The sequence below is a fragment of the Primulina tabacum genome, chromosome 1, assembly GCF_025594145.1.
Source record: "Primulina tabacum isolate GXHZ01 chromosome 1, ASM2559414v2, whole genome shotgun sequence".
Taxonomy (NCBI): Eukaryota; Viridiplantae; Streptophyta; class Magnoliopsida; order Lamiales; family Gesneriaceae; genus Primulina; species Primulina tabacum.
This window is the reverse complement of record NC_134550.1, coordinates 11,969,365-11,994,924: the sequence shown is the minus strand read 5'-3', so window position 1 is coordinate 11,994,924 and position 25,560 is coordinate 11,969,365. Positions and strand designations below refer to the sequence as shown.

Genomic DNA, 25,560 nt, shown 5'->3' with positions numbered 1-25,560 from the left:
AATATAAAATACTTTAAATTAATAATTTGCCTGCAAAATATCATATAACATCGTATTTGTCAAAATAATAATTTGAAATAAACATGGGAAGTTTGCAGTAAAAACTTTTAGATTGTGTTTGATGAATCAATTTGAAATCTATGGATTAATATGATCTTAAATACATATATGATTTATTTGTATATTAGTTATTTTATTCATTGTTATTGTGATCTTTAAATAAGACATTGTTATTGAATAAAACTTGAAATTGATATTAAAATAGGATTTTATTTTTTAAAATAACAAAAATATATTTAAAAAAAAAATCTGGGAAAACAAATAAATTGTGTCGCATCGACTTCCAACTCGACGGCACCACGTGCTAAATTCTTCACATCCCTGCAATTTTGTTCGGATCAAGGTTGATTTTATCCCAATCGCTTTCCTTCCTTCGATTTCAAATACGCACGCGGCGATTCAAAACTTACGTATTTCGTAAAAAATGTGTGTATATTATATCTTTACATTTGAGAACAGATCACACGGCATCATTTAGATTTTTCGAAGGGGCTGTGGTTTTTTTGCTTGTGCTTGAAATGGCTTCGCACGGTTCTTGTTGCTCTTTTCTTCCATTTTCTGTCACGGGTCCTCGATTTGCAGTTGTTTCGTCGATCTCAGTGGGACAATCGCATCCCAGTTACCGATTCGGGCTTTCGTTTGGGCCCGAGAAGAGAATCGGGAACGCCCGGAAGTTGCACTCCCGGTTACGAGTTTCCTGCCTTCGTGACACCAAAGGTATGCAGAATACCCTGCTCAAATTCTTCAAGAAATGCGATTTTTTTGTTTGTTTTTTAATCGGATTCGTTGGTCTTGTATTAGATTTCAATTCATCTATCTCGATTTAAGATCTAATGATTTATAGATTTTGTATTATGATGATCTTATGAGATAGTGGCTGCATTAATGAAGCTTGATGTGTGATTAATTTGGTAATGGAGTTGACATAAACTTCAAATAAACAGTTGATGTTTATGATGAGACCATGTGAAGATCCACTCGGTTTCTATGTAAATGTGGTGTAAAAAAACAAAGTTTTGTCATTGTACAAATGTTATGGCAGACTTTGGAATTCGCCCCTGAAAAAAAAATCAGACTTATGTTGAGTTAATTGATTCATTTTGTTTACCTATACTTCATTGGTAACTTAAGAAGGCTAGCCTCCTGTGGCATGATTGTGGACTCACCTTGTAAAAATCTGAAATCCCTGCTTTAAAATTGATTAGTTCTCTACAATTTATAAATATTTTAAATTATATGCTTCTTACATTGTTTTGAAACCTTGTGTTGTTTGAAAATCACAGATTTAAAACACTGATAATTTCATATCTGAGGTGTTGAAAAATATATTGGTTCTCACACTTGATTGGCTATTTCACCTCAACTTTTTATGTTCTCCTTTTCATCCTCCTCCACAGCCCCTGAAATCGGGGTACTTTGTTTCTCTGTTGTGATCAGTGGCCATATTTGAGTAACTGGATAACCTTCAGTCTTGAACTTCAATATAATCAGTTTCTTTGTCTGTCATTTCGTTTTCTTTGAGATGATTATCATACTCAAGATTAAAAGAATGCAAATTGTATATACAGCAAGCTGTGTAAACATGTGAATGCTGTGAACTGTAAATACATGGAACACATTCAGGTTTAAAAAATTTTGATTGCATTTTCAAGTTGTTTCTACTATATATGTGTGAGTCTTGACAAGTGATTTTTACATCTGGTTATGTGATTCTTCGTAGTAGACAACTCCAGGTAGAAACTTCCTATTTTCTTCATATGTTATTGTATCTAGATTGAGCTGTTGAATAATAGGAATTTGGAGCTCCATATTAAATCAATTTAATGTGATAGATAGTCCCCCCACCTTTATATATCAAAAAAAGAATTTTTTCGTTGTTTATTGGTTGCTGGTTCATCATTAGGTTGTTTTGTTGGTTGTATAGATCTCAAGCTGGAAGATATGTCCTGAGAAACGAACTAATGCTGCCTGCTTCATATTTAGTTATCTTCTTATTGTTTCCTCTATCTGATATTAGATGAAATTTCAAAAATAATTTCAACCAAAGAAAACAGTAAATCGTCCTTATGATATGCAAATTCCATCTCTGCTTGCAAGTATTGTTGCAACTGCAAGAAATGATTGGCATATAAATCCCAAATGCTTTCTACCTGAAAATGACTTGGGATTAATTAATTCTTTTCTAAATGGCCTTTCTTTTCATGCAGCTTCAGTCGTTACTGGCATCTCGTGGGATAAACTAATTTTAAACAGCGATACCCCAGTACTCGTTGAATTTTATGCCAGTTGGTGCGGGCCCTGCAATATGGTTCACCGTGTAATCGATGAAATAGCAACAGACTACTCTGGAAAACTAAAATGCTTTGTCTTGGATGCAGATTGTGATCCACAGATTGCGGAAAACTATGAGATTAAAGCTGTACCAGTGGTATTGCTGTTTAAAGATGGCGTGAAATGCGAGTCTGTTATGGGCACCATGCCCAAGGAGTTCTATATGGCCGCCATTGACAGGGTTCTGGCTTCATAAATCTGTGCAAAAATTTGATGGGACGTCGATCATGCTGAGTGCCGAGTTACGAATTTTATGTACATTGTCATGTTATCGTTGTCTAGGACTCTTGTTGCGCCATTGTGGCATCTCTCACTTCTGGGTAAACTTGTGAATACTTTTTCAAGAATGTGAACTGAAATCAGTTGCTTTGTTACTGTTTTCAATCGAGTCTGGGATCTGCAGAAATAGTGTGTTTTGGGCTTTTATAACTTTCTTGTAAATTTACTTCACGTATCTACTTTCATTTTTTTGTGTGAATTTAACTGATTTTAAATGTTACACAGGTAAAGGGTGGAAAGTCAATGTAATAATAAGAACTCGTATATTTTTCATCATATATATGTATGTACATATATGTGTTTCTGTTTATGTTTCTTTGACAAATTTTTGTTCATCAAAGATTCAAATTGTGTGTACTAAATTTTTAATATACTTCAGAATTTATATTGTGATAATTCAATTGCAACGCATTCAGGTTTTTCTTTCTTAATAATTTTTTTTTTTGCATAAAGTGAATTGTATTTAGTCGAATTTAAACCATCACGCTTTAAAATTTCATCTTTCTTGGCTCAATCTAAAGTATGTTTTTTGTGAGTCGGTTTCACGAATCTTTATTTGTGAGACCGGTCAATTCTAATGATATTCACAATAAAAAGTAATACTCTTAGTATAAAAAGTAATACTTGATCATGGATGACTCAAATAAGAGATCTGTCTCACAAAATACGACCCGTAAAACCGTCTCACATAAGTTTTTGTCCTCTATTTAAACATCACAATTGAGCAAATGTTTATCTTTTTCATAATATAAAAGAACTCAATGAATAATAACGAACAAGACAAACGAGAATTGGAAACTAACAATTATCCACATGAATTATAACCAAATACATAAGATACAAACGGAGAGAATCAAAAATCATAAGAAACTGTTTTTTTTTTCTCTAATGAAGCCGACTTGTAAGTCTTTTTAGCATACTTAAAAATATTTGATTCAAATAAAAAATTATTGAAATCAAGTTGAGCTTGAATATGAATTTTTTTTAATCAAACTCCAGATTAAATTATTTTATTCGATAATTTACGAGCTGCTTTCAAATTTTTTTATTTATTAATTAATAAAATATATTCATACTAAGTAAAAGTATTTCGAACATTTTAAATATTTATTTTCAAGCAATAATTCGAATAAGTCATGAACATATTTGAATCTTTCAAATCTAATTCAAATTCAAATCAATTTTTTAAATTATTTGAGTTTCGAATCGAAATGAGCACAAACATATTTAATTCGAATATTATAATTTTCTTATAACAATTATGCCTTGAATATATTTAAGATTGTTGTGAAAAAGTAAAAATTTATGGTAAAAAGTAAAAATCTCAAACTCTCAAAATTTACCAAACTACACACTTTATAATATTTTTCTCTCTAATCAATTGTGATTTTCTTCACAAATGAGAGATCTATTTATAGGAAATCTTTACAAATAATCCAAAAATAAAATACATCATTACCTACATCATCACACACTAATTTTCAATATTTACAACTCTTATTTTCAACATTCAAATATTCAACATTCAAATATTCAATACTCACATTTTAAATATATTTTTCAACACTCCCCCTTGTGATGATGATTGTCTTCATTACGTGTTTTTATACTGCCTCGTTAAAAACCTTACTAGGAAAAACCCATTGGGATAAAAACCATAGTAAGGGAAAAAGAGTGCAGTCACGTAAACTCCCCCTCATGTTGACACGAACAATTCTTCACAAATTTCGTATATTGCGCATCCCAATATTATATATGTGCTTTCTGAATATTGACGTAGGAAGTGCCTTTGTGAAGAGATCTGATGAGTTTTCACTTGATTGAATGTGACGAACATCAATATATTTATTCTTCTCTAGCTCCTTAGTGAATGCGAAGAACTTAGGAGGAATATGTTTAGTTCTGTCGCTTTTTATGTATCCTTCTTTCATTTGAGCAACACATGCAGCATTATCTTCATATAGTATCACAGGCTTCTCATCAGATGATAATCCGCATGAAATTTGGATATGTTGGGTCATTGATTTTAACCACACACATTCACGACTTGCTTCATGTAGTGCAATAATCTCGGCATGATTTGATGAAGTTGTTACGAGCGTTTGTTTCTGAGAACGCCAAGATATTGCAGTGCCTCCACGAGTAAATACATATCCAGTTTGGGAACGTGCCTTGTGTGGATCAGATAAGTATCCAGCATCAGCATAACCAATTATACTTGGATTAGCATCTTTTGAATACAAAAGTCCCAAGTCTGTCGTTCCTCGTAGATAACGGAATATATGTTTAATTCCGTTCCAGTGTCTCTTTGTTGGATATGTGCTAAATCTTGCCAACAGATTCACGGCAAAAGATATATCAGGCCTTGTACAATTTGTAAGGTACATAAGGGCACCGATGGCACTTAGATATGGTACTTCTGGACCAAGAATATCTTCATCATCTTCACATGGACGGAATGGATCCTTTTCTATGTTTAATGATCTAACAACCATTGGAGTACTTAAAGGATTTGCTTTATCCATATTAAAACGTTTAAGGATCTTTTCTGTATAATTTGTCTGGTGAACAAACATTCCACATTCTTTTTGTTCAATTTGTAAACCCAGACAATACTTGGTTTTTCCAAGATCCTTCATTTCAAATTCTTCCTTCAAGTATGACACAACTTCTTGAATTTCTTTATTCGTTCCAATGATGTTTAAATCATCAACATATACAGCAATAATTACGCATCCGGATGTTGTTTTCTTAATGAAAACACAAGGGCATATTGAATTATTTACATATCCCTTTTTCATCAAGTGATCACTTAGTCGATTATACCACATTTGACCTGATTGCTTTAACCCATATAATGATCTTTGTAATTTCACAGAATAACATTCCCTGGGTTTTGAACTTTGTGCTTCAGGCATCTTAAATCATTCAGGGATTTTCATATATATATTACTATCAAGTGATCCATATAAGTAAGCTGTAACAACATCCATAAGATGCATTTCTAAATTTTCAGATACCGCCAAGCTAATCAAATACCGAAACGTAATTGCATCCATCACAGGAGAATACGTTTCTTCATAATCAATTCCAGGCCTTTGAGAAAAACCTTGTGCAACAAGTCGAGCTTTATATCTTACTATTTCATTTTTCTCATTTCGCTTTCGAATAAAAACCCATTTGTATCCAACAGGTTTTACACCTTCAGGTGTAAGGACTATAGGTCCAAAAACATTACGTTTATTTAGCGAATTTAATTCAACCTGGATGGCATCTTTCCATTTTATCCAATCCTGCCGATTTTTACATTCACCAAAAGATTTTGGTTCAAGATCTTCGTTATCATTTATGATGTCGATTGCCACATTATAAGAAAATATATCATCAATTTCATCTATATCTTTTCGGTTCCATATTTTTCCAGTATTAATATAATTGATAGAGATTTCATGATTCTCGTCAGTTTGTGGTTCTGACAGAACATTTTCATCATCATGTGTTTCTTCAGGAACACCATTCTCTATTTTGTGATCATCATGTGTTTCTTCAGAAACGTCATTCTTTATTTTGTGATCATCGTGTTTCTCTATGAATTTTCTTTTTCGAGGATTTTTATCCTTGGAACCGACTGGCCTTCCACGCTTCAGGCGTTTAATGACATCATGAGTATCTTCCATTTGTTTCTTTGGAATTTCAATTCGAGCAGGGGCATTTGCAGCATGTATATATGATTTAGTTACCCCTTTTGTGTCTGCAAATGCATCTGGTATTTGATTTGCTATTCTTTGCAAGTGTACAATTTGTTGTACATCTTTTTCACATTGTTTTGTTCTTGGATCCAGATGTAACAATGATGATACATACCATGTAATTTCTTTTTCGGTATGTTTCTGTTCTCCCCCTAACATTGGGAAGATTTCCTCATTAAAATGACAATCAGCAAAACGTGCTGTGAACACGTCGCCTGTCTGAGGTTCAATATATCGAATGATTGATGGACTATCATAACCGATATAAATTACAACCTTTCTTTGAGGTCCCATTTTCTTTCGTTGCGGTGGTGCAATAGGCACATACACCATACATCCAAAAATTCTCAGATGAGAAATGTCTGGTTCTTTACCAAATGCAAGCTGCAATGGGGAGTATTTATGATATGCACTTGGTCTGATGCGAATTAATGAAGCAGCGTGTAAAATTGCATGTCCCCATATAGAAATAGGGAGCTTTGTTTTCATTATCATTGGTCTAGCAATCATTTGCAGACGTTTAATCAATGATTCAGCCAATCCATTCTGTGTATGTACATGAGCAACAAGATGCTCAACAATGATTCCCATAGACATACAATAATCATTGAAAGTTTGGGAAGTAAATTCACCAGCATTATCAAGTCTAATTTTCTTGATTGTATAATCGGGAAATTGATTCCTCAATTTTATTATTTGAGCAAGTAATCTTGCAAATGCAACATTTCGAGTTGATAATAAACATACATGTGACAATCTGCTGGAGGCATCAATCAATACCATAAAGTATCTGAATGGTCCACATGGTGAATGGATTGGGCCACAAATATCACCCTGAATACGTTCAAGAAACATTGGTGATTCAGTTTGGATTTTGACTGGTGATGGTCTTATAATAAATTTTCCAAGAGAACATGCTTTACATTGAAACTTATTATTCTGAAAGATCTTCTGGTCTTTCAGTGGATGACCATGTGTATTTTCTATAATTCTTCGCATCATTGTTGAACCAGGATGTCCCAATCGATCATGCCAATTGGTTAATATCGAAGAATTATCAACTACCATGTTTGATTCAATGGGACTTATATGTGTATAATGCAATCCAGTAGGGAGCATTGGTAGTTTTTCAATCACATATTTCTTTCCTGATTTATATGTGATAAGACACATATATTTCTCATTCCCTTCATTCATTGTTTGAGTATCATACCCATGGGAATATATATCATTAAAACTCAACAAATTTCTTTTCGATTGTGGTGAATATAAAGCATCATTGATCAAAAATTTTGTACCATTAGGTAACAAAAATTGTGCTTTACCACATCCTTTAATCAAGTCTACAGGACCTGATATTGTATTCACCGTTGTTTTTGTTGGTTTTAGTTCCAAGAAATATCTTTTATCTCGGAGGATAGTGTGCGTTGTACCACTATCGGGTATGCAAACTTCAGCTTTGCTCATAGCATTTTCCATATTTGAACTTCAAAAAAATATGCAATGAAATAAATTACTTGCAATATATATTTAAATATAACACAAATCATAATTATACAATAAAACATTATTCTATGAATACATGAAAAATAGATTATTGTACATTTATATTCTACCATTATATTGTTCATTTTCAGAGAAATCGTTGAGAAAATCTGCAGCATCAATATTGTTCATTTCTATCCCACCAACATATTGATCATTTCCAGAGAAATCATTCATAAAATCACCAGCATCAAAATGAGTTGAATCACTCAAACGGTCACTGCGTTCAGTGAAGTTGGTCTCCTTTTCTTTCCCCTTTAATGATTCTTTATAAAGTTTACAAAGGTGCTCAGGGGCTCGACAAACTTTGGACCAATGTCCTGGAGTACCACATCTGTAACAAGAACTTTCATATCTTTTTGAGTGCTTCTCATTAACACTTGTATTCTCATGATGCCTTTTCTGTGGATGGTTTGAGACGTTCTTTTGAGATGAGTTATAAAAATAACTATCTCGATTATTTTCAAAACCACGGCCTTGACCACGACCACGGCCAATTCCACGTCCACGTCCACGTCCACGACCTCGACCTCGACCTCGACCTCGACCAAAACCTTGTTTTTGAATTTGATTTTGGTTTCCAGGTTTAAATTCATTTTTACTTACAGCATTTACTTCTGGAAATGCTGTTGATCCAGTGGGTCGGGACTGATGATTTCTCATTAATAGCTCGTTGTTTTTTTCCGCCACAAGAAGACAGGCGATGAGTTCAGAATATCTCGCGAATCCACGTACTCTATATTGTTGTTGTAGAGTAATATTTGATGCATGAAACGTGGAAAATGTTTTTTCAAGCATCTCAGATTCTGTGACCTCATGTCCACAAAATTTTAATTGCGAGATTATTCTATACATCGCCGAATTGTAATCACTGACTTTTTTAAAGTCTTGGAATCTCAATGTATTCCATTCATCCCGGGCGGTCGGAAGTATAACTTCTCTTATATGTTCGAATCTTTCTTTTAATCCCTTCCACAAAGCCATGGGATTTTTTTCAGTCAGATATTCACATTTCAATCCATCGTCGAGATGTCGACGCAAAAATATCATGGCTCTTGCCTTTTCTTGTGACGTGCATATGCCATTTTCTTTAATGGTCTCGCTTAGACCCAATGACTCAAGATGCATTTCTACATCTAGAGTCCATGGCATATAATTCTTTCCCGTGATGTCGAGCGCAACAAATTCGAACTTTGTTAAATTTGACATGGTGGTACTAAAAAATTACGATGCATTTTATTAGTTAATAATTATTGCAATACAAAGTAACGGATAAACAACAAGTACAAGTATTTGTAAAAATAAAGAAAACACACGAAGAGGATATTCTCCGATAAATAAAAGACTCGTGAGTATGATAACCAAAATAATTAAAAATAACCTTGAGAAAGCCATCTTCTTTTTTCTTCGAAAAATTTGATGATGAATAATTTTTAGAGAAGAAGAGAAAGTTGGAGTGATGGAATGTGTTTGTGAGATCATATTTATAGGGCAAAAATAGCCGTTGTTTACCATTTATGACCGTTGGGGTACAAAAAAAATAAAGGTATGTATTTGTATAATTTTATGATAATAATATGATATATATAATATTAGATATGTTTAAATAATTATGTATATCATATCATAATATTATAATGAGTGTCATAATTTATTTTGTTTAAAAACCTTATAGGCTTTTATACTTGTCGTATCCCTTACCGGGAGTGTGGGATGTCGTCTTAACATCCTCCCAGGATTTATAACAAGTTTATGAAAAATTTATTTTTATTATTTCTAATAATAACATTATATTGTATATTAAATAAATACACAATAAATAAATAACAGTAAAATAAATATAATTATTTTTGTTACCTTTTTCTTCTGTTTAGAGCTTGGAAAAGTATGTAGGACTTTTAGAGCTTCGTGCTGATAACGTGTTGTGAAAAAGTAAAAATTTATGGTAAAAAGTAAAAATCTCAAACTCTCAAAATTTACCAAACTACACACTTTATAATATTTTTCTCTCTACTCAATTGTGATTTTCTTCACAAATGAGAGATCTATTTATAGGAAATCTTTACAAATAATCCAAAAATAAAATACATCATTACCTACATCATCACACACTAATTTTCAATATTTACAACTCTTATTTTCAACATTCAAATATTCAACATTCAAATATTCAATACTCACATTTTAAATATATTTTTCAACGAAGATAAATAAATTATTCAATATAGAAAAAAAATAAAACAATTATGGCTTGTTTTGGACATCAAACCTTGAGCGATAAGTATGATTTCGATTAAATATATATATACTCTGTTTCTCTTGGAAAATTAAAAATATATGTATACTTATTTCCTCTTCTCCGCCGCATCAGAAAATTTCGTGATTCCTCTCCGTCGCCGTCGAAGAGCAGCCGCCGCCACTTGATGAGCAAATCCTGTTAATTTTGGACAATCTTTCTTTCATCGACATAGGAATCTCACCTCGCCAGTCCGGTGGTAAAGAGATTTTTACAAACTCACCTACTATTAAATTATTGTTTGTTTTTCTTATTTGGCGAAAATTCTTAGTCCTCGTCGACTCGGGACAAGTTAACTTCCTTTTCTGGCTAGCGCAATCATGTGTGTAGACATTCATAGATATGGATTAGTGGATTGAGTTGTTTTTCACTTTTTTGAGCCTTATTGGATCTATAATCGCTATATGGTTTAGCTGTTTATTTAATTGTTGAAAATAAAAAAAAAACATGTTCTACAATTTTTTTTGGTTGTTATAGTGATGATTGGTCGGATTTCTGAGTAGCCTTCTTAAATTTCATTCTATAATGGGGTCGGGTAGTAACTAGTCTCAAGAGTGCTTGAAAACTGAGTTTAAGCTTTGTTCTTTTTCATCTGAATTTGAAATGTTCTTAGTCATGTTTGGCTTTAGATTTCGAGAGCAACTCGGTTTCTTTGAAACTTATCTTTGGGTTCTTAGAAATTATTTTTCTAGCTACTTAGCAACAGCGTTCCTCTGAAAATGCACAATTCTCTTAATTTTTTTTATTGAGAAAGATCGTGTACTTGATATAAATAATCTCTTCACGTTGCAAGTTTGAATGCCCATGAGTAACTCTAACACAGACAAATGTAAAATATAATAGTTTATGTGCATAGATACTTGATTAGAGAACTTCAGTCAAGTTGGACTTTGCAGCTAAAGAATTTTCGTGCAACTTCTTCATGGACTATGAATCATATGTTCCACCCTTGATTATATAGTGGACAGTGGACTGTTTATGTTAGTCTTGATGCTTGAGTTTTTTTATTCAATTTTTTTTTCCACTGATTATTTATATTGTTTTCATCAATGCCATGAAGGTATAAGTCGTTCAAGAATTTTGTAACTGTGATGTCAAGCTCCAGTACACCTATGTTGGCATTGCAATCAGAACAAGGGCTGACACATTTGGCAATTTCGAATGCAAATCCATCTTTACCACATTTGCATCAAAAGCGAAATTCGTTGCAAGGTCCTGTTGTTATTCTTTGGGACATTGAGAACTGTCCTGTGCCAAGTGATGTGCGGCCTGAAGATGTGGCTGGTAACATTAGGATGGCCTTACGAGTCCATCCAGTCATTGATGGAGCAGTCACAATGTTTTCTGCATATGGGGATTTCAATGCCTTTCCTAGGCGATTAAGAGAAGGATTCCAGAGAACTGGTGTCAAACTCATAGACGTCCCTAATGGGCGGAAGGATGCAGCTGACAAAGCAATCTTGGTTGACATGTTCCTTTTTGCTCTCGACAATCCTCCACCATCATCCATCATGCTGATCTCAGGGGATGTTGATTTTGCTCCTGCTCTCCATATTCTTGGCCAACGAGGATACACGATAATACTCGTTATTCCTTCTGGGGTAGGTGTATCGTCTGCTCTAAGCAATGCGGGTAGGTTTGTTTGGGATTGGCCTAGTGTTGCTCGTGGGGAAGGTTTTGTGCCCCTTAAAAAGACTCTAGTTACTCCTCGTGCAGAGGTTACTAGTTTCTTGCTGGGATGCCAGATCAATGATTATGTAGATGGGCAGAATGAAGAAGAATCAATAGTGTACCGAGGGATCTCGAAAAGCTGTTACAATTCAAGAGATTTTTCAGTGACATCACAGTGTCTTTCGGAATATTGTAGTAGTTCATTATTAGCACCTCAAAATCCGACGACGACCTCCATATCGTGTAGTGTTCCAAATGGTCTGAACATTTCAATCAGTGGTCTTACTTCTTGCGACCAGAATGACTTGACATGGGTGCAACCAGGAGATCTAAATGGTTTGAAGGGACAACTGGTGAAGTTGCTTGAGTTGGCTGGTGGTGGTTTACCTCTAACACGTCTTCCATCAGAATACCAGAAAATTTATGGGAGGCCTCTGTACGTTTCTGAATATGGCGCTATGAAGCTCGTCAGTCTTCTCAAGAAAATGGCCGATGTGATTGCTATCGAGGGAAAAAGCCAAAAGAAATTTGTCTGCCTGAGGAACTCGAAATGCAGACCTGTTGGTTCTCCTCCGCTGATATTGGCAAGGAGGGATAATAAGAAAGGAAAAGGGATCCAGGAGGATAACAGCCATGGTGTGATGGCTGGAGCTGGGTCTTCAGATGAGTTTTCCGATGATGAGAGGGTTGTTCTTGGTGAAAATGATGATGCAGTGGCAAGGGAGAAGTCTAATTTGGAGATGAATGGTCCTTTCCGAATTGATCAAAGCCTCGACAAGTTCAAGTATGAACTCCAAGAAATTTTAGTGAGCTACTCCTGTCGAATTTTTCTTGGTTGTTTTGAGGAGATATACCAGCAACGATACAAAAGATCTCTCAATTATCAAACCTTTGGTGTGAATCATCTCGAGGAACTGATAGAAAAGATGGGGGACGTCGTGATGTTGCAAGAGGAACCTGCAACTAAACGGAAGTTTCTTATTGCTGTTGATGGCTAGAAGAAAACTTCACTTCTCGCTTTTGGCTCGATATCGTCCCCTAAGAAAGGTGGCTCGTTGCTTCTTCCTTTTCATGTTCTATGATACACTCGAAGTTTTATTTTAGTCGAGTCAACGCAATGAGACTCTGTATCATGTTTTCCTAACTTAGTGTTGTCAAAGGTATTTTAGGTGGGACTTGAGGGACGAATCATGACTAAACTGAAATCTCTGTATATTTACTTTCATATCAATTTATATAACGAAAGATGACAGTTTTTTTTTTCGCAACTGCTTCAGTTTGGCATGAAGTGGGAAACCAGCAATGATTCTATTTTAATTTATGCTTCTGCCTCTCAACACAAAGTGGAAGGAATATTTGTCAGAATCTGACGCTTATTTTTTTTTTTGTGGGGGGAAAGAAACAAAGGCCAACTTAGTTGGATGCTTATATTCTTCTACACTAACATAAAAATAAGTTACCCAAAATACTATCTGGGAGGTTGATACGACCTTTTTTCTAAAAAACGACAATATCATCTATATCCCGTCAAACAAATTTATTTTAAAATTATCATATTACTCTTATCGTGCAAAACAAATTATACTTATATTTACTATAATGGAATTGATATTATGTATACAAATCACAAATATTTTTAACATGATTGCAAGTTTGTGTTTTTACAAAAAATCATATCAATAGTTGCAAACTGCAATAAATAATTAAGAAGTCAGCAATACCAAACTTCAAAAATAAATGTGCAGGTTACACAAAGGTAGACCATCTTTTGACAAAATTTCAACTGTCTGAAAAACTCTAAATATACATCAAAAAGGAAGATTATATATTCTTATTTGCTGCAATGTGATTACTGTCATTCAACTTATTGCTGCCCGTGTGATCCCCTTCAAGCTCTGGACACTGGCCTCAAACAATTTTCACCCAAGAATATCAAGATACATACAGTTTCTTACCCTCGGCACTTGCTCTTCTTTAGTAATGCTCCGCAAATTTCGAGCGAACAATTTCGACGACATAAAGGAAACTTAGCCGTCTCTGTCCATTCTAAGTTGGCTTAGAATCATATTCTCAACTAGAAACACACACAGATAACCTTTAAATGTAAACCTTAAATGGAGGGAATATTGTTCGGCGACTGAGAGGGGTTCGTTTTCAAGAGGAAGGTTCGGCTGCAATATGATCTAGATGTGCTCGAAGAAGAAGGTGGGCACTACATATTCTTGCCTCGACCTTTCCTTTCCCTACTTCCAGTTTCTTCATCCTCCACTGCTTGGACAAAATCACCATGTAAAGGGTCTGTACTTTCATATAAAAGCCTGACAACTTGCTTGATTGAAGGCCTGGCCCTCCCTTCTCTTTCAGTACACCATCTAATAATTGCTACTATGGTTTGAAGTTGATCAAAGTCGTACTCATCACCAAGATTCGGGTCCACGAGCTCGGTTATCCTCAACTCTGAAGCCAAAAACACTCGGGACGACTCAACCAAGTTCTTGTTATCTTGTATTACACGTCTTCCGGTAATTAGCTATAATAAAACAACTCCAAAACTGTCGACATCACTTTTTTCTGTTAGCTCGTGTTGTTACATACTCTGGATCCATATAAACTGACAAAATTTAAATTTTAGTATCTCGAGTATATATAGCATTGGATGTAATTTTTTTAAACCTGGAGTTCCTCGTATATCTGGGTTAACAGATTCAAAGCAAATAGAACCATCTTTTGAAGCATGTGCAAGGCCAAAATCAGCAACCTGGGCAATTGATAACGCAAGTAATACCTGGATGAGTATATTTCCTTGAAGGATCAAGCAAACATGAGGACAATTAAGCATGTTGCAAAATGTGACAGTTAACAAAAGCATAGGATCAAAGACACACATAAAAGCTATTAACCAACTAAACCACTGTTTCTGTAATGAGACCAGAAAACAAAAAGATCCTTCATTTCATAAAACATAAATTATCTCAACTATTTTGATGGCATTACCTTGGCAACAAATTTTTCATCTAACAATATATTGCTCGACGTAATATCTCTATCGAAAAGAGGAGGATTGCAATAGAAGTGGAGGTATTCCTGCACAAGAAAACGTTATCACCAACAAATCTGAAAGATTAAAAAACTATAACAATATGAGACCTGTGTAGGTCAGCATAATTCCAGAATTTACCAATGCATTTGCCATATCGATAGCAATTTGAATTCTTGTACTTCAGCTCAGAGGAGTTTTACCTTTGCTGAACAAAAACAATTAGGCACTTAGTATGTCGACCAAGAATCCTTTGCATATGCATTGTTGTAACACCAGATATTAAGTTTGAAAAGAAACATACTATGAAGATGATCCATTAGGCTCCCATTTCCCATAAATTCATAAACAAGAAACCGGCCATCAAGTATATGTTACTGGCATTATATTTCTCTGGCATTTTCAACTAAATGTGGCATATAACTTTTGATGCATGATAGACGATAAATAAGGAAATATTTCAATGTGTTACCTTTCATTTCTTTCAATAGAGAAACCCATCAGAGCAACAAGATGACGATGGTGCAGACGAGCAAGGAGCTCTAGTTCTCTGCAAAACTCTTCCTCTGCCTGCTCCGAAACTTTGCTCATCTTCTTCACCGCTGCAACTAATCTACCTGGAAACTCAGCTTTGTACACGACTCCAAATCCACCTTGACCAATTATGGTGTTAAAGTTGTTTGTAGCCTTCTTTATCTCTTTGTAGCTGAATTTTCTAAACATGCAGGGCGAACCTTCACATAATTTGTAATACATTCACCAACAAAAGATTAGGATTATATGCTAAATGAAAATATCTTGCCATAGTTTTGACGCCAAAATAAGATAGCATACTCTGGGAAGAAACTAAAGCACAGAGTTGAATATAGATGCTGCAAGATATTAGTGGAGAAAATGCAACAAAATATGAAACTTACTTAGTTCAGTAGTAAAAGCCCATCATCCATAATGTAATGCTAGATTTACAGCACAATGACCAATGGTTAAAACTCTATTGAAACTCTCTTAATTTATATTACATTTATCACTTCTTTTATACAGTGAAATATTTTGGAATAAATATGACAGGAAACCTGTGCAGAAGAATTATATAAAAAGCATATCATGATCTAAATAATATCATATTTCATTCTAGAATAAATGCTTTGACTTCTACCACATACAATCCTGAAATTTTCTGGAGGATGGACGAGTGGCTTTTGGGAATGTCTTATCATTCATACTAGTGCTCTCCAGCTCTTCGCTTTTTCGACGGATGAGGATAACAAAGACTACCAGCATCGCCACAGCTAATATTGTTACGGCAATACCTATGGCAGGAACTAGTGTAATGTGGTAAGGACGAACTTTTTCCTTAAAAGATGCTATCAAGGAAAGCTGGGTCGGACTAGCAGCAATTGGTGGAGTTGGAGATGCCTGAGGGGGAAGCAAAGTAGCAGCTGACCCTAAAATTGGAAGAAAAAATTACAGCGAAACTAAACAAACAAAGTATATGAACTATTCAGCAAAGTAACCAAAAAGTCAGGAAATTTCCCGATTTTCATGCCTGGAGGCTTGAGAAGCCCTTGAACTCCAAAGAAACAGCTTGCGACATCAATGGTTGACATGTGATCAAGTTGGCTTGCAATCGCAATAAAGATGCATCTCAACAAGTACTCAATATCATATTATCTACCGGCCCTAGAAGATTTCGAAGATATATAATACTGGCATTCAAACACTTTCTACAAGTAATGTCCTCTGATAAAGGCACCTCGCAGTTTTCCACAATATCACTAAACTTTGGAGTCTTCTGCATTTGCGAAACATTTGATAGACCTTGGCAGTCGTAATTAACGGGTATTTTTGTCCCGAAGCCACAGGTAACTATTGCATTTCTTGTTACTCCATATATTTGAAAAGTTTTGGATATGTCACGGAGGCAGATCTCAGATAAATCCGAACCAAGTTACTTGTTGAATTTGTATACGAAAGGGAAACAGCAATTACTGCATTAATGTATCGGCAACACTTTCCTCTGTCATCTTGGTTGGAGCACAGAAAGACAGCTAGTGTAAAATTAGATGAGCTCAAGTCCAAGGGGTAATCTGCAAACGTGAGAAGAAACAAAACCATATGGCAATCAGGCGATGATTTTCAAGAAAGTAGGTAGATTTTCAAAACAATAACAGATAAGTTTCATATCTTAAAGAATTATTGAATCTCAAAAAAAAAAAAAGACAGTAACAATGCGATCACATTAAATATTTTACATCGATATGCTTCAAAACATGGACATGCTACTCGCACGTGAAACTCGTCGACATTGCTATGATTCGATAATGACATTCACTCAGTAACACCTTGCCTTTATTTAAGCATCATGTCCCCAGAAAACTTGGAAATACAAAAAGGAGGGATAGAAACATAAAGAAGTAAAAGCTGGGAGAATCGCAAAATAGGTGACATGTGATGATAAACTTTTCTTGGGATATTTATTATCCACAATATTTAACTTTACTTTGGAAATTGTAACAGTCATGAATACCTGATATAGTAGTTTTCATATTATTAAACGGAAATGGTGATTCTCTCCCTAAAAAAGCCAAACAAAATAACAAACACCAGGAAATCTTTGATTACATAAAAAGCACAACTCATCCTTCCAAATTTAAACCAAAAGCAGTAAAAATAATGAAGAAAATAAGCAAAGAAAATGGAAAACCATACTAGTATTGCCATTTGGTCATTTGTAAATTCGTGCTTCAAGTGCAGCATCGAGAAATAGCAATGTTTAACTAATTTTCAAGCTGCCTCCGTTCAAACACATCCATATTCGATTCTAATTCATGAACCACACATGCATACAACACAGGAATGCATTTTCCTCAAACAAATTAAAAGCAAGCCTAGAATTAAAATCCCCCAAAATAAAGCATAATGCAAACGCAAATTAACTGAGAAACCAACTAAAAATCGAAACTTTACTAGATTTATAATGAACCCACATCACAAAACATTCAATTCATTCACCACTCACTACGAGAGGCCACAACACACGAAGGGACTCACCAAGAGCAGCAGCTATCGTTGCATAAAGCCGCATTTCAAGAAAAACCAGAGCTAGCATTAGACCCAGAAATGCTTCCGGTCTACACGATTCCATGGCCAAAAAAGCGGGCCCGCAAAGAGAGACTGAAGAGTGAAGCTTCAGCGCCGACGTATTCTAGTGCATTGAGGGAAGAATCTGCGGTGAATCCTTGAAGCAGGCAGGGTCGAGTGGGGTGGGGTATGAGATTCTGGAAATGGAAAATGGAAGTGTAAGCGGAATTTGACCACTTTCTTTTTTGTTCTTAATTTACAATTCAAGACCTTTCTAATTGTGTGTTAATCTCTAATTAAAACACCAATTTATAGCTCATTTAAAATTTATATTATATTATTAAATTTAACATTTCGTGCTAATTAATTTTGGGTACGTCAAAATGATATTTAATTTTTTTTTACCATTTACTTTTCATCGTATTTGTTAGAAACTTTTTTGGTATAAGTTTATTAATATTTTTGTACTTCTTTCTATCTTTTTCCGGTTTTTTCTCAAATTTATCAATACTTTTTAACTATATCCATAAAGGATTTGAGATGTGACTTCACAACTAACTACCGTTTATGGTATTTTCTTTGATAAAAATTTATTAGTCTTCCTAATGTTTTTTTTTTGGGGGGAATATGTATTAGGATGCTATTTGGTTTGTTTATAGAAAAAAGAGTGCTAAATTTATTGGTTTTATTAAAATACAAATGAGTAGGTCTCTTGTGAGACGGTCTCACGAGTCTTTATCTGTGAGACGAGTAAACCCTATCGATATTCACAAAAAAAGTAATACTTTTAGCATAAAAAGTAATAATTTTTCATGGATTACCCAAATAAGAGATCTGTCTCACAAAATACGACTCCGTGAGATCGTCTCACACAAGTTTTTGCCAATACAAGTCAAGTCAAACCAAAATCTATTTAATAACTAAATTGAATCAAACAGTTTTGATTTTGGTCGATTTGATTCTACTTCATTATCATCGAGCTTAAGTTTAAGTTTTTAAAAAACATGATTTACATTGACAAATTAATTTAACATATAAAATATATAAGTCCTCTTATTAAATTAGTTCTCTTCCAAACAAACTCCAGTGCCATCTCCTCTATGCAATTATCATAATGATAACAAAAATTAATAAGAAATATTATGTTATTTATTGCAGACAATTTTAATATGATTTATTTAAATACATAATTCGAAGATAAAATTTTGTATTATAGTTATATTGGTAATTGGCTTCTTTTTTATTTTTGAAAGTACATTGGTAATTGATTTTACTCAAATGAGTTTGCAATTTTCATCTAAATCTTGAAAATATAATTATATATTTCAGTTTCGTTCGTTTTCCGAACAATCCTAATATGAATATTTTTTTTAAAAAAGACTTTGATTACAATTGAAAATGTGACTAATTTCATGGTGCTAGATTTCATACAAATTGCAATTATGATAATTCCAAGAAACGGCAAGTCCAATATTCAGTCGACGCTACCAAAGGGGCACTACCCCCTTCCAGTTATTTTTTGCCATGTGGCAATTATTATTTTTTAAAAAAAACAAAAAAACTCAACCATGATTCACTTTTTCAAAATTTTGCTTCTCTCTTAGTCTCAGCCGTGGTTTTTGAAATTTCTGAAACAAGCTCCTCTCATACAATCAAGCAAGCTCTCTCTCCACAAAAAAACCTCTCTCTTCCCGTTCCTTTTTTTGAGCACGGAAACAAGCTCATCTCATTGAATCAGGCAAGATGAGGCTTTTCTTTGCCACTGTACATTTTTTTTATATAATGGAGATATTTGTGTTTGTTTCAAGAAATTTGGGATTTCTTTCTTGTTATTTCTGTGAAATTGAAGATAATGACCTAAAAATTTTCATTTCCAAACATCATCTTCACCGTCGTATTGTTCCAAGTAGAACCTTGTTTCAACTCGAGGCAGGCTGGCGTACAAAGGAGAACATCTAGTGCAGTAAATTACTTGTAGCAATAGAAGGAAGACGACAAGTTTGAATCGGCATATCTGTTCCCATTATTAAGTTGTGGCAAGTGATATATTTTCCCTAGCAACTAGTGTTTGTAGAATATATATAAAGGCATGGTTGGATTTATGGTTGGTAACCGAATAAGATATTCATAAATTTATACAACCTTTCCAATATGTAAGTGTCTTTAATTTGTCCCGCAAATTAGATGATTAGTTTGGGGGAAAAAATTGATAACAAGACTCTCAAGTCTAGACTCTTTGTGTGTGTATATTTGCGGTATGACACGAGTCAAGTTGATCAAGTTGATTTGCCTTGTGTTATAGTAAATACTTAAATCCATCTTTTTTTTTATTGATCCAGTTGGTTTCCTGCTTGAGAATGGAAGATAACAATCAACTGTCACTTGAAGAGGTGCAATCTAGAAGCTGGAAATGTTGAGGTACCGAATGAAAACTCTTTTGTCCATGTTTTGGAGAGTAAATTGGAAGTGGGGTAGGTTGTGAACAGCGTTGAAGATGCTTATTTATTGTATTGTCAATATGCGAGTGTGAGGAAGGGTGATCAACGATATTTTTCTCATACCAATGAACTTCAATCAAAAGAATTTCATTGTTCATGTGAAGGTTTAAAAGATGAGAAATGTTCTAGTAAAAGGATTCCAGTTTATCAAAAGCCGATCATTAGAACACAATGTAAAGCCAAATTTAAGATTACAAGGGAAAAATGGTGTGAATGGCGGGTGAGTAGATTTTTTGAAGAGCATAACCATGAGATGTTTGCACCTGATCAAACTCACTTGCTAAGATCGGCACGTAATATATCACATGCAAAAAAGTCTACTCTAGAAGCTATGGTAAATGCTGGAATATCCGTCTCTAATGTTGTTTCTTTTATGGAAAATGAAGCATGTGGGCCACAAAATTTAGGTTTTATTAGAAAGGACGCATATGACCATATGAGTCGGTTGAAAAAACATACCAAAGTTGAGAATGGAGATGCCACTGCACTTATTCAATATTTTATAAATAAGGCTAATAAGGAGAATTATTTTTACTGGAATGTTCAATTGGATGATGATGATAGGGTGATGAACTTTTTCTTTAGGGACTATAGATGCGAGGTTGATTATGAATATTTTGGTGATGTCCTGTCGATTGATACAACATATAGAACAAATAAGTATAATTTAATATGTACTCCATTTGTTGGTATAAATTACCATATGCAGAATGTATTGTTTGGCTTGGCCTTTATGTCAGATGAAACTCAAAGTTCTTTTGAATGGTTGTTTGCAACATTTCTTGATTCTATGAATGGACGACAACCACAAACTATCTTTTCAGACCAATGTCAAGCCATAATGAATGCCATAGAAACAATTTTTCCACTTTCACATCATCATTTATGTCAATGGCATATAAATCAAAATGCTCCTTCACATTTTGGGAGTTTAAATGGTGATTCTGCTTTTAAAGGATTGTGGTATAAATGCATGAATTATTGTGATTCTGAAGATGAATTTGAGAGCACATGAAAATATATTATTGAAACATATGATTTGGATGGTCATAAATGGTTGAATGATATGTACAAGCTTAAGAAGAAATGGTCTACTGCTTTTTTTGAATGGAAGGTTTAGTGCGGGACTTTTGGCTACTTCAAGAAGTGAAGTCACGAATATGGTTTTAAAAAAGGCAGGTAACAAAATGAGTTCTTTGTATGACTTTGTGCTGAATTATGAGAAGATTCAAAATAACTGGCGGGAAAGGGAGAAGACTGAAGATACTCGTTGTCGCCATGGTAATCCTGCACAGATTTTGAAAAACCATCCATTGTTGATTAATGCTTCTAATGTTTATACGATCTCTATATATCATCTATTCGAAATTGAAATGGTTAATTCATTGAATTGAAAATCGGTAGAACCACCATCTTGTTTTGGTAATGATTGGAATTGGATTCAAATCAAAGTAAATTCTCATGATGAAAATTCAAGGGTTCGATATGTGGTGTTCAATAAGCAGAGTCATGAAATAAATTGCAGTTGTCATAAGTTTGAGACAATGGGGATTTTGTGTAAGCATGCTTTGATGGTGTTTAATTGTATGGATGTTACTATTATACCAGAATGTTATATTTTGAAGAGGTGGATGAAGAATGTAAGAAATAGAGTTACATTTGACTTTGACGAAAGTGGAAGGGGTGGTGCTAGTCATGTATCTGAAATGGTGTTTGTTAACGAAATAATGAGATCAACCTATGATCTAACTCAACTGAGCAAATCTCATGAGGAGGCAAGAAAAATCTTATACGGATTGGTTGACAGTGCAAAAGATGAAATCTTTAATCTTGTATCAAAGTTAAGTGTAGATGATGAGACACAATGTGATAACATTCGAAGTTATGGAGTTTTCATAGGTAACCCACTTACTGCTAAAGCCAAAGTAGTTACTAATGTTAATATTACACGACACTGGGATACTAAGAGCAAAAAAAGAAAAGGAAAAAAAACGAGAAAACAGAAGTTTCAAGTAAGTTTTCATATTTTCAATTAAGTGAGTAGTTCTATTGAATTAAGTTTTCATATGGTCGAGTATATAGTTCAATTGAATTAATTGTTGTAACTTTGCATATTGTGTTTGACTTGATTTAATTGTTGTTACTTTGTTTGACTTGCTAGGTGCTAAATGTGCAAAAAAGAAGGGACAAAGTTCACAAAAAACAACCAACACACGAGAAATGAGCAATGGAATTTCATCACAACAACACTCAAATTTCACAATATCGCAATTCCCTTCCACATTCGGACACACTCAACATTTTATTCCGTCGCCAAATATAATTGTGATCAAATGAATTTATTTCCTTATAAGTTACTTTGTTTGAGTTGCTATGTTATATTTTTTTCTGTTTAAGATACATGAGGGTAATGCAAACATATATTTAGGTGATCAAATGAATTTATTTCCTTATAAGTTTGGGGGTCCTCATTCATCACAAGTAAGGAATTTTGTCTAAATTTTTTTTAATTTTTTATAAATTGTTTCTCATTAATGTTTTAATATTGTTTAGGGACGTGGTAATTGAAGGAAGACCCTTTGTGCAAGTTCAGTAGTGTAATTGCACACCAAGACAATGTTTCTTTGTATTTTTTTAGACTTTTGGTGTGTTTTGTATTCTACAAAGTTTGTTTATGCTTGTGATAAAGATTGCTTGTTAGACAATATTTTTTTGATTTTCATTTATGGTACAAGTATTGAAACATTTTTTCATTGTTTTTCAAAGGTCTAATGAAAAATAAATTGCTATCTAACAATCTTATTCTACCAAGACTTCTTGGACATTGTTTGATATAGAAGCTTTGTAGCTTATGGGTTTGAGAATCTGAGTGATGGAGCATGTTGTTTTGGAATCAGAATACTTATTCTGGCAATTTGTATAACTTCCCAGAAAATCTGAATGTTGAACAACCACAGGTTCTATTGCAGCACATGTTGCTACTGCGTTCTGTGCACCATCCATGGAGTATGATGTTAGATCTTGCTTGAACCTCTTGACCGAACCAGATTTCCTTTTTTTTGCCCCAGTGCAACGACCTGATTGGTAAATGTCCACAGAATCAGCTTTACTCGATCCATTTGGTAGCATATCTCCCCTTTTTGGTTGGCCTTCCTCAGGAGTAATAATGATCCTATTAGAATCTTCCATGCTGATCGCCATTGCTCCCTTCAATTCACAAAGCTTCCAATCCAATTCACAACTCTTCCAACTATTTCTAGCTAATAAAAAAATGGTTCAAATCCAATGCACAACTCTACAAAAGTTTAGCAATGTAGTAAACAAAATGAAAGTTGAGACCTTCATCCGTTGACCTTATCTCCAACTGATTGGACTTTTGATTGGTGCTAAATTTTAGAATCAAACATGTGGTAATTTCATTACATAAATCAATATCAGAGGCAAGAGAACAAACATTTTAGTGCGAAAATAACATCGAGATTTCCCCATACAATACACAGAAGAAAAACACAACCATCCCAGTAGTTGTAAGGTTAATGTAAATGGGAGAATACATTGACAAAAAAATATCTAATCATCACTATTAATTTTCAGAGATTCAATTTGTTTTTTTATCTCCTCCGTCATCTCTACTAAATTTGCAAGTGCAACTTCCAATTTAACTATCTTTTCAGCTTGAGTGACACTTGCACTTGCATTTGCACTTGCACTAGAAGGTGCGTACGACGTTCTTTCAACACTAGAAGTAGAGGAAGAAGCTGCAACTTGATTGTCCATATACGAACCAAAAGCTTTTAATGCATCATCCCTAGAAGAGAATGACCTGTGAGACGCACCGCTAAATTTATTAACTTGTTTTTGTGCCTCTTCCCAAGTGTCATATACACTAGGTTTACGCCCAATAAAAACTACATATGTTTTTCCCTATATCACAAGAAAAAATAAATAACATTAAAAAATTTGCACTAAATAATTAATATAATTAACAGAAAAAATTTTAAAATAACGAAGGCGCTCACCATAAACAAAAATAATGGTAGGCCAAAGTGTTTTTTTTTTACTGCAACAAAAAAATAGAGAGTCACTACATACATTTCAGATCTTATATAATGAACATCTTATAAATAAATCTTCACAATAAGTATTGGGCAGAATGTTGAATCCTTCTTTGCATCAAGGACTTGATGGCTGCAGCGGAAAATAATACAGTAGATAAGGAGCACCTCCAATCGATACACAAAATCTTTTTGCACCTTAAGGAAGTGTGAGCAATCAGATTTAAGTAAACCTAGCACCTCCAATCAAGCATCAATTTAAGAAAAACGAGCACCTCCAATCGATACACAAAATCTTTTTGCAGAAACATATATATAAGAATACACACATGTTACAAATTTCTATGTTTGCAGGTAGGCAAAGTGTAAGGACCGTGTATCGTATTATCGTAAATCCTGTGTGATTATCGATAATTTATTAAATTGTCATGTGATTATGTATTTGATGTATATTATGACAATGAAATTGAGAAATGAATATTGAATATGAATTGACGTTGTAAGAGCTCGAGGGGAGAGGCCGGACGCCAATAAGTACGAAAATCAAATAAATGTACAGAACGTGTGGCGCCCGGGCGGTAGAAAGTGACCGCCCGAGCGCCAGGGTATGTGACATTTATGTTCGGGCAGAACATGCCGCGCCCGAGCGGTAATTTGTGACCGCCCGAGCGCGGTGCAATTGTTAGCCGGAGGCAGAATGTCTCGCGCTCGGGCGCGAGAATTCTACCGCCCGAGCGCGAGAGAGATGAGGATAAGAGTAACTTTTCTTCTCTTTCTTTCTTCATTTGCAATTCAGAGGTTTCGAGAAAGAGAAAAGAAACTGGATTTTCTTCCGTCCAAATCGACTTCGAAACGCTGTCTAAACGCGAAACAAATTATATATTTGTAATCGTCGCGTCGAGGGCTTCTGACTGAGGTAATTTTCTTCTAGTTCCAGCAGCTCTAAATATCAAAGTGC

At 34.3% G+C, this 25,560-nt stretch overlaps 4 protein-coding genes and 1 pseudogene across 5 annotated transcripts; 3 read left to right on the top strand and 2 right to left on the bottom strand.

The window, feature by feature from the left end:
- Nucleotides 1–353: 353 nt before the first annotated feature.
- On the top strand, nucleotides 354–2,874 carry LOC142541608 (thioredoxin M3, chloroplastic-like). Of its 2 annotated transcripts, none has more exons than XM_075648106.1 (2): nucleotides 354–777; nucleotides 2,274–2,874. In XM_075648106.1, exons 1-2 carry the CDS (start codon nucleotides 579–581, stop codon nucleotides 2,585–2,587), a joined length of 513 nt encoding a protein of 170 aa, XP_075504221.1. In that variant the 5' UTR covers nucleotides 354–578; the 3' UTR covers nucleotides 2,588–2,874. The 2 variants fall into 2 exon arrangements, with proteins under 2 accessions (XP_075504221.1, XP_075504217.1); XM_075648102.1 differs by having other exon boundaries at nucleotides 368–777; nucleotides 2,268–2,874.
- Nucleotides 2,875–10,278: 7,404 nt separating this feature from the next.
- Nucleotides 10,279–13,193, top strand: LOC142541596 (uncharacterized). The gene is made up of 2 exons (XM_075648093.1): nucleotides 10,279–10,459; nucleotides 11,321–13,193. The coding sequence occupies exon 2, from the start codon at nucleotides 11,352–11,354 to the stop codon at nucleotides 12,927–12,929; it is 1,578 nt and encodes a 525-aa protein (XP_075504208.1). The 5' UTR covers nucleotides 10,279–10,459; nucleotides 11,321–11,351; the 3' UTR covers nucleotides 12,930–13,193.
- Nucleotides 13,194–13,609: 416 nt separating this feature from the next.
- LOC142541585 (putative receptor-like protein kinase At1g49730) lies at nucleotides 13,610–18,301 on the bottom strand (annotated as a pseudogene).
- Nucleotides 18,302–20,878: 2,577 nt separating this feature from the next.
- LOC142504990 (protein FAR1-RELATED SEQUENCE 5-like) lies at nucleotides 20,879–21,941 on the top strand. The gene is made up of 2 exons (XM_075617821.1): nucleotides 20,879–21,510; nucleotides 21,662–21,941. The coding sequence occupies exons 1-2, from the start codon at nucleotides 20,879–20,881 to the stop codon at nucleotides 21,939–21,941; spliced, it is 912 nt and encodes a 303-aa protein (XP_075473936.1).
- Nucleotides 21,942–23,346: 1,405 nt separating this feature from the next.
- Nucleotides 23,347–23,748, bottom strand: LOC142504984 (chromo domain protein LHP1-like). The gene has a single exon (XM_075617816.1). The coding sequence runs from the start codon at nucleotides 23,746–23,748 to the stop codon at nucleotides 23,347–23,349; it is 402 nt and encodes a 133-aa protein (XP_075473931.1).
- Between the last annotated feature and the right edge of the window lie 1,812 nt (nucleotides 23,749–25,560).